Source organism: Poeciliopsis prolifica, unplaced genomic scaffold, assembly GCF_027474105.1.
Source record: "Poeciliopsis prolifica strain line A6 unplaced genomic scaffold, Auburn_PproV2 SCAFFOLD043, whole genome shotgun sequence".
Taxonomy (NCBI): Eukaryota; Metazoa; Chordata; class Actinopteri; order Cyprinodontiformes; family Poeciliidae; genus Poeciliopsis; species Poeciliopsis prolifica.
The window spans coordinates 401149-410859 of NW_026562418.1; the positions used below are offsets into that span (position 1 = coordinate 401149).

Below are 9711 nucleotides of genomic sequence, written 5' to 3' on the forward strand. Positions count from 1 at the left end.
TTCTTTGGCCACATTAAAGACATAAAAAAGAAAACAAACAGAAAAACATGTCTGACATAAAGAGGCTGGTTTCCGCGGCGACAGCACAATGGCTGCCTGTGGCTCTTGGGGGGTGGGGAGGGGGCCCTCGCCGTCCCGTCTGGGGGCCCCAGCACCAGCGAAAGTCACCGCAGTCACAGGCCCCATCAAGCGTGTGTGAAACATGGTGAATGTCATCGCAGGCCCAGTGCTGTGGGAACTGTCATGAAAGGGACCCCACTCGGAAGCCACAAAAGCCCCTTTCTGCCGCGTCTCCTCGGCTTTTAGCCTCTTTATTTATCTTTGCGTAGAGGCGGTGGGGACGACGGGCGGCGTGGGGGAGTGGGGAGCTGAAGAGGGACGACTCATTCCCAGTCTCTGTTCACGCTCTAGGTATCCTGCTCTCGCTTACAGGCGGCGCGACCCTCAGGCGCTGCCCTTTTGACACCTCAAACCACAGCGGCCCGACGCCATCTTACCACCGATGGCTTCGTATGCGCTTCATATCCACAAAGCGGGCAGAAATGCCTCGTATATCCGGGTTAATGGTTGAAAAGACGGCGAGACGTGTCGGGCATTCCTCGTTGTGTCTGAAGAGGACATAACTCCCTCATGGGTCCAGCCAGCAGAGTGCCAACCTGCCCCGGTGCCAGTTCCCATGCCAATCTAATGTTGATCACTGTGACTGAGCAGCCAGCATCTGTCTGATTATTACAATGGCCTCATACTAATAGGGAACTATGAACTTTGAGCGTACATGGCAGCGGCACTTCCAACCGGGCGCCACGCTGGCGACAACATTTAGTGTCTAGACAAGACTCGCAGGCAGTCGACAGACACTTGCTTTGCTTTTAAAGGGGTTTTCGGGTGGACATTTTTTGGGACCAATGCTATTTGAACAAGTCAAGTGACATTTGAAAATGGGGAGTAGCACAGGACTGTTTCAGACAACCAATGAAAAATGTATTTGGCTCAGTCTGAAGAAAACATTCAAACAAAGTGGCAGGGCACAGCGACAAACAAAAATAATATTTTTTGCATTCCTTTTTTTCCATGTCTTCATTGAAGATGAAACATGACAACATGCATTCTCTCGGCACCTCCAGTGACTTCATATATCCTAAAATAAATGTCACAGTCCACCTTCTTCGCCACCACGGCGCTGTGCGAAGAGTGTGAAAGGAAAACGACAAAACGGTGGAAAAATCTGAAATATCTGCAAGGGCGTCCAATGCTAGCGCGCGTGATTAATCGAACATTTCATCGTGTTAACAGGACATGACGCAGATTAATCGACCTGGCCTTTCCCACCTAGTTCACAGCAGAGCTTCAGGAGCTGGACGGACCACAGCAGGCGGGAGCAGACGGAACATTCCTCATGTTCCTGGTGCTGTAGCTAGCTGACCCCAGGAGCACGAGCTGCAAATTTCTCACGCGAGAATCCCGCCGGACGAGGACAATTAGACTGACGTCTCATGACGTAAGTTCCAATGGAGAAGAACTTCATGTTTTGCTCGAGACACTGAAACATTTTCTTTTAGCGGTTTGTGTTTTAAAACGCCACGCGGCGGCTCGGTTCTTCACGTTGCCGTCCGCTGGGCTCGCGCCATTTCACGGACTTTTCCACGCGGTGACGCGTCAGAAACAGTAACTGCGGCCGAGTGTTTGGGGGGCCCATAAACTGCAGCTTACGGGCCGTCTTCGTTTGCGTGCGGGAGCGGCGGCAGCGCCGCGTTGCTCCTCCTGTAAATCAGCTCCCAAGAGTCGCGCGCGCTCCTTGGCGCTGTTTGCGTGTGTGCGCAAATTGCAAAAGTATGAGCTTGTTAATTCCAATAAGGGCCCTTTTGCCTTGTTGTGGTTCGGCGGGTTGGGGAGAGCGCGGGGAGGGGAGGGGAGGACATCTTGAAGTGGCTGACCAAGATCGCCAGAAATCTGCCAGGATTCCATCCCGACGCTCGGTGCCAGCTGCCCTCCTCCCCTCGCATGTTGATCACGAATAATCTGTTTATTTATTCATTCGCCGTCTTAATGACTTTCCGTCACTTGCGTGTTTTTATTTATTTATTTTTCCCCCACAGCTTGCTTTATCGCTTTGGAGATGGGAGGACAAGCTGCAAAGGAAACCAGAGTGATTTCATTCGCTGCTGATGCAGAGAAGAAAGTCAAATCTGTCTGAGGGGAGAGATGGGAGGGTGGGCGGTAAATATAACAACAAAGACTTGAAGGCCTGACTTCATAGGCATCTCCTCTTTCAGGCTCTTTCAGGGTTTTTTCTTTCTTTTTTTTCTCCTTTTTTCAGTTTTCTGAAGCTGAAATGAGATCCAGATCTGAATCAAGGAGTGATTGGTAACGAAAGGATGGGATGGAAAAGGAGACGGAGAAGGGATTTTCTCCTCTGTCCCGACTCACACTCCGCCGCGCCGCGTCACGCCGCGACCCCCCGGCAGCCACCCTCGGGTCACTGCCATGCTGATGACTCACACTTTGGGTATCAAAAACACACACTGACGATCAATGTTGGCATTTCTGGTTGAACCGCCTCAGACTTGTGACCAGAAAGCTGGCAGACCGACCTAAAACGCGACAGCCGTGGGGGCTGAGTTGAAAAATAAATCTGTAGAAAACGAATGCAATGCAAAAATATTTTTAGCTGAGGAAGGAAAGAAAACCGTCAATGAAGGTTGTCGAAACTTTTGTACTTAAAAAAAAAAAAAAATGTTGACAAAAACGGTATACGGAAAATATTGTGATTTTGATTTTTAAACTGCTTCACCAAAACCGCCACTGCAGCTCAAAGTGAACCTGACAGAGGTCAGCGATGTCACTCACAGTCACAATTTTGTATATTTTTACTCAGGTAAGATCAAATTTTAAAAAAAGCTTTCTCATCTAATTGTCTCTGGTGGCGTCACATAAGACATAAGATCACCGCGCGGTTATGAGGAGATTGGTTTTGTCTTTCATTTTTATTTTATGGTATTGCATTTTTACAATAAAGTACTTAATTTAAAGGTGCTTAGAAGGATTCCGGACAGAAAAGCCTTTTGGATATATGATGGAGTACGGAAGGGATTGTAGGAAAATCGTGCAACAAAAAAACATGCAAGTCAAGAAGAAGGACTGGATTGATGGAACTATCAAACGTTGTTCATCCAACATTATATTACACTAATAAATCCACAAGGTCCCTGTACATTACATGTATGCACCTTATATAACTTCATTTGCATACCGACGTAACTGTTGAAACTTTAACATTAAACAAGAAATCCTGACATTTAAGTCTAATATAAAAGGATGCATAAAACCAGTTTAGTTAAGAGCAACCAATCAGCAGAATTGTTGATTTGCGGTTTCTCTCGTGATGTCATCAAGTCGGATACAAATAAATGAGAATAAGCACACCTGGTTCCTTTTGGGCAACTTTTTAAAACATTATATGGAAATGGAAATTCATATGTCGTTACCAAGCTGGGTTTTATTGCACTTGTAGTTTGTTTGTGCAAAATAATAATAATATAAATAAAACAGGGTTGAATTGTTTTTTTTTTAAGTTTTAACAACTAAATCTGACCAAAAAAAGCAGCTTCTGGTCAAACATGCATTAAAGTTTCAATTAATCAAGTTTGTTACGTTTCAGCGACAAGGCAGTTCAAAGTGCTCCACATCATAAAAACACAAAAATACAAAGTCATTGAAGACGCCACACCGTCGACAATTAAAACCAGTAAGGTCACATTTTGCCATCATTGCACATCACACTTGTGACTGAAATGGGTTATTTAAAAAAAAGAAGAAGATGCGTCTTGTGGTCAAAAAGTCACTACAAAAATATTTTTAAGATTTTTTTTTTTGAGCAGCTTTATCACACGTTTGGTTGTAGGTTAAAATCTTCAGAACTTTGTTTTGGACTGAGGTTAAAAAAAAAAAAGACAATTTACTCACTGAAAAAGTCCCAACAAAGATCTTGCACTTCTGCATTGTGGCATGTTTAAACTAACCCACCCTTCCAGTCTGCCAGGCAGGAAGAGCCGCACTCAGCTGGGCATTGTGTTGAAGGGGGCATGCCACTTGGCCTCTCTCCGTCTTGCACACACACATACGCTCACAGTGCTGGGTCAGTCAGGCATCGCTCCTAACAACCGGCGCCTCGGCCTTGTGTTTCCATGGCAATCAGCGCCAGCGATCTTCCCACGGTGGCAGCGGAACCCAGCGCCGAGTGCTGCGGGGAGCCGTGTGTGTGTGTGTGTGTGAGTGTGAGTGTGAGTGTCGGTGTGCTTGCATGAATGTGAGAGCATAAAGAGCGCTAGCTTGTCCGGTGAAGAGCACAGATGTTCAGACACTCATTGGGCTGATTCCTCTCTTGACCCCGATGTCATTGCCCCTCATGTCTGCACACACTGGCACGCACACAGAGCCGCCTCAAACAGTTGGGAATTTTTTCTGTCTTTTTTTTTTTGCTTCATGTTGCACAAGATCTCAGCAGAAAATGCATGAAAATCTGGCTGCAAAGTTCTTTAACATTCAGATCCAAGAATTTTGTAAAAGCAACACTTTTTTGAAATTCGATCCTGCAGAAACTACAATATAAAAGCTTGAAAACGTACGTTATTTCCCCTATACTGACTTCCAAAAATGGCGTTTCCTTGACATTCAGTTTACAGTCCGGGCATCATTTTGTCGCTTTTTTATAATTGTTTATTTTTTGGTAGACGCCTCATTCCCATAGCCTTAACCTCCCTCCTCGCTACTGCTACCATCGTCCAACAAAGCAGCATATTTTAAGGCAGCACAATAAGACAAAAGTGAGGAAACAAAGTGGTAGGAAGCTCGGCAGCTAATTGACTGAGGATGACTGAGCAAAATGGAAAGATGGGAGGATGGGAAGATGGAAGGGAGGGTGACAGGCCAGGGAAGGGTAGATTAAAAGGGAGGGAGGAGGGCCTGAGGAGAGGAGGCGGGGGAGCTAAGGCTGGCAACCCTGCCCCAAACTGCCAAAGTCCTACTTTGTCATTGGGTGCCTGTGACAGAGGGAGCACATAAGAGAGGAATAGACTACGATTGGATGCCACTGATTGTGTAAAAAGGCTGAAGCGGCTCGTGAGTATTCTTACTTGTCATGGGCCCTTGGGGGTTGCTCAAGAAGCAGAGGTCCGAGGGCACACGAAGAAGCGACGGCGCGGGAAGAGGCGTACAGAAGTGACAAGAAGGAAAACAAAGCTTTTAGAACTGACAGCGACAAGAGAGTCACATTCTTCAGTGTCCCAGTGACTCCACTGACAGAGCGCGAGAGAGACAAGGCGGTCAACAACTCATCCATCAATCCACCCGTGCCATCCATCATCATCTGTCCGACGAAGAGGCGAAAGGTTAAAGGAGAGAATAAATAAAAATGAAGAGACCTCACGACTACAGCTCTCCGGACTCGGACACAGACGAGTACATCGACGTGGGGCAAGAGGACAGCTACTGGTGAGCATCCGCCCGGGGCCACACCTGAGGGCTGGAGAGCGTTTCCCTCCAGAGTAAAATTACACCGCTGCGCTCGTCGGCTAAATATACACAGGCTCCGAACATGTCGTGTGATGAGAAATGGGTGTTGCAGAGCACTGAAGTTCAAAGAGCATGGAGGGGGGGATGTTGGTTTTTCAGAGCCGCGAGACTGATGCGTTGCAGAAATGTAAATATTGAAAGCAATGTCTTATTGAGGTTTTAGGGGTTTTTTACAATCTGCAACACTTTCACTGAGATCAGCAAGCATGGCAGTTTTTTCTCATTGCAATAATCTAAATAGAAAAGGCTGAAGGTACAAGTTAAAAGTGAAGCATGCTGCACAGAATTTTTTTAATGCATCAAATCTGGGTGCATGTCAGTTAAGAGTTGAGAAGATATGACAAATAAAGGTGGATATTACCTGAGGCCTGCTGGTTCTGAAACATGCAATTTTTAAAAAATTTCTTAATTTTAAGAAATTTTTAAAATAAATAATTTTTTATGTGCAGTGCAACAAGAAACATGTTGGGTTTGATGTGAATTTACATCTGCATCATTTGCATTTTCAACATTTAAGCATCTATAAACAGAACGTAGAAACTAACTCAAAGGCCAAAAAAGAAAGAAAAAAAGGCATTGTAGAAAAAAATATGTTTCGTATTATGTTTTTAGAACTACTAGCTTCTTTTTGACCTGTTATTTTGAAAATGTCCATTGTAGTTTCTGGCACAGTGTAGCATTCTGTGGAACAACAAACTAAACGGCTCTTTTTTCTCATCCAACTAAATCAACATCATTCTGTTAAAGGATCAGCTGATGAAGACAAAGTTTGAGCTTTGGTGCATAAAGATTGATTTCTTCAGTCACTTGAGTCTCAAATGGGGCTTATTTAATCACAAGTCATTACTCTGAGTTGTTTCAGAGCTGTGCCTGATAATCTGCAGAAAAGAAAAAAAAAAGACTCTGAATGTAGCACTCTTTCTCCTTAAACGCCGTCGAAACATTTTAAGTTTTTAGTTGAACTGGTCAAATTCATTCGCGGAAAATTTCACACGCATCTGGATGAAAGGGAATATTGGCGAATGTGCGTGCTTCCAACACATATACGCAGAGTTAAAAGCGAGTGGGTTACGTCACGAACGCAACGTGAGCCAGTGACACAAAAAAGGGGTTTGGTGGGTTTGAAGAATTTGAGCTGCACTCTGATGTTGGAGCTGAGGACCAGGCTGTTTTTCCAAGGCCTTCATCATCAAAAATCAACCTAAACAAAAACAGTCTTCATGATTTGGCAGCCCTCAAGTAAAAAAAAAAAAAAGGGAAAAAAATCCAATGGATGTTCAATCTGTCTCTGCAGCGACAGTTTTGAAGGGAACTCCAAGCTGTGGAAGTCTCTCAGGGCATGTAAGACGAGAGTTTACAAGAGTTTGCAGACGAACGTGATCCATTTTGGCCGACTGCACGTTGAGGGCCACGGCTCCCAAGTTTCCTGCTGGAGCCTCCGTTGCAAAACAAAAGTGTCGCCCCGGGGCTACGTAATTATCTTCCTAAAAGTGCTTTCTCCAAGAATACACGCAACCAGAAGAGCCGATCCCGTCTCTGTTGCTTCTCAGTGCTCAAACCCAGTATGATTCAAAGGGGTTGATGTGCTGCTGTTCTCCCTGTGTCACATTAAGCAGGGTAATAACAACAAGATGCAGGCGACTCAATGTTACCACATTTAGTCCTTTTTTCCATCTTCCTTTTTCACTTACTCCATCTCCATAATGCAGCCCCGTCACCGGGTCCATGTCCCCAGGCAGTGCCTCGCAGATTCTGGCACGGAAGAAGAGGAGAGGGGTGAGCGGGAGCTTTGCATCTTCCCTTTCTGAGATCCTCGTCTCCATGTGGTTTGACTCTTAAAGTCTCTTTGCTCTTCTTGTGATCCAGATCATAGAGAAAAGGCGCAGAGACCGGATCAACCACAGCCTTTCGGAGCTGCGGAGGCTGGTGCCAAGTGCTTTCGAGAAACAGGTAGATTCTCACGACAGAGAATGACAGAGGATGTCATAATTAGATCATCACTATGACTTTCAGAGTGTTTTTGAATAAAATGTGACTCGTTTTTCCCCCCGTAAGGGTTCTTCTAAGTTGGAAAAAGCTGAAATTCTGCAGATGACTGTGGACCATCTCAAACTGCTGCATGCAATGGGAGGAAAAGGTACAAGGACGGATGTACTTTGAAATGCTTTTAATGTCACCTCTTACTGAGAAAGATTTGAATTAAACTGAGATTTCAATCACAGGGTACTTTGACGCAAGGGCATTGGCAGTAGACTACAGGACCCTTGGCTTCAGGGAATGCGTCGGAGAGGTTGTACGGTACCTAAGCTCTCTGGAGGGGGAGTCTCCGGACCCAATCGGAGCTCGCCTCGTTTCCCACCTCTCGCACTGTGCCAGTGAGCTGGACCCTCTCCTCCTACAGTCACCCCCTTCTTCCGCCTTACCCTTCCCTCCCTGGCCATGGACCTCCTTCCCGCCAATTGCCCCTGCTCAGACGGCCCCTTCCTCGCCATCTTTCCCAAGCAGCCGCAGGGATCTAGCCCTGCTGGGGAGCTACCCGTCATCCGCCTCGCTGCGTCTGGCCCCATTGGCTGGCTGTCAGCAGGGCGGCCCGCCGCTCCTCGGACCGACAGCTCTGGCCTCCATCCACAGGGTGGCTTCTCTCCCATCGTCTCCTGCTCTGGGCCACTCCAGACCGAACCAGCAGTCCCCTCACAGCACCAACTGTGCCTCACCTCTACCTCTCCCGACTGCCTCCTCTTCTTCTCCCTGTTCCTCTTCTTCCACTTCATCACCTTCTGCCCCTCCACAAATGTCCTTCCGGCCTTTTGCGCCTCTGGGCTCGCCGATAGCCCAGCGCAGGAGCTTAAGCGGAGCATCCAAGGCGCCACAGGGGTGGGGGACTGAGATCGGGGCGTTTTGAAGATCATCACTAACACATGAACTCTGTAAAGTGGACATGGACCTTCCATTTGCACCATGTAGCAAATACATATGAGCATTGTCTCTTTTAAGGGACTCTAAAAGCCATATCAGACAATGAGTGACGTTTTGGATACTTACAATCATAAATGAAGGAATGTGAAGGAATTTCTTTGTTGTATCTTTGATCTTGTTTGACAAAAACACATATAGTGTCCCGCAGAGCCATATATGCTGTTATCCTCAAGAAAACTTGAGGGTGAGATTTGACTGAACTTTGAGCTGTGATGTTTTCCTTTATTTTCTCTAAAACATTTATACATTTGATGACTTCTTTTTTTTTTTTTTTGCTTTCCAGAGAATGTTTGACACAAACCTCTATAAAGTTTTAAGTGCCTTCACCCTTGTATGTGTTTCTGCTTTCTTTCACTGACTACATGAGTAATAGCCGGCGTGTTTTTGCAGCTGTCAACACAAAGAGCAAAGGAATGGCAAAGAGACAGAGAGCTGTACTCCTCGTTTATCCATATCTGTCACGTCTGCAAACACTGCCAACATGTTCCCCAGCCGTAACCCGCTTTGAGCATGTAAGCTGTCTCCAGCCATGGCTTATGGGAGCTGTGGTCTTGCGGTGGCGGAGGATAAACATGGTGGGAGATGGTGATGTTTTTGGGATGCCGCGGTGAGGCAAACAGACCCATCACTGTGCCCTCTAATTGGTGCTCCCCTGTAATTAACTTCGTCCTCATATCAGCCAATGCATCCCCCCCATTCCTCTCCTCTGTTTCTCTTCCATTCTTACTCTCCAATCCTGCGGTACGCCAGCGGATATCTTCTCTCTCTGTTTGTCTGCGCCACTGTCTCCTCAACAATGGACGGACTGAGGAGAGGGAGGGATGAAGACGAGGGAAAACAAAAGGCACGGATCTGAAGGCCTGCGGTCGAGTGACTGATTCGGCATAGACGTTTAATAACAGGGTGGGGGTGGGAGGTAGGGGAAGGGGTTAGGGGTTGATGAGAGGGGCTGCGAAGGTTCAGATGGAAAACGAGAAGCATACTTTGAATAAAAGGAAGTTGGCCAGAGCACAGAGTGTGCACAACACATCCCTGAAGAGTGATAAATGGCAGTTGCGAGCTGTTGTTTTCTCTTGAAGATCCGCATGGCCATGCTGTGTTTCACCAGAGCTGCACGCCGGAGGGATGAGAGGAGTTTTGTGTGTGTTTATTGCCGGCCAGCGC

General features: G+C 46.5%; 1 protein-coding gene across 1 annotated transcript; it reads left to right on the forward strand.

The window, feature by feature from the left end:
* Window positions 1-4995: 4995 nt before the first annotated feature.
* heyl (hes related family bHLH transcription factor with YRPW motif like) lies at window positions 4996-8873 on the forward strand. The gene is made up of 5 exons (XM_055055809.1): window positions 4996-5490; window positions 7281-7347; window positions 7438-7521; window positions 7627-7708; window positions 7794-8873. The coding sequence occupies exons 1-5, from the start codon at window positions 5411-5413 to the stop codon at window positions 8471-8473; spliced, it is 993 nt and encodes a 330-aa protein (XP_054911784.1). The 5' UTR covers window positions 4996-5410; the 3' UTR covers window positions 8474-8873.
* The last annotated feature ends 838 nt before the right edge of the window (window positions 8874-9711 follow it).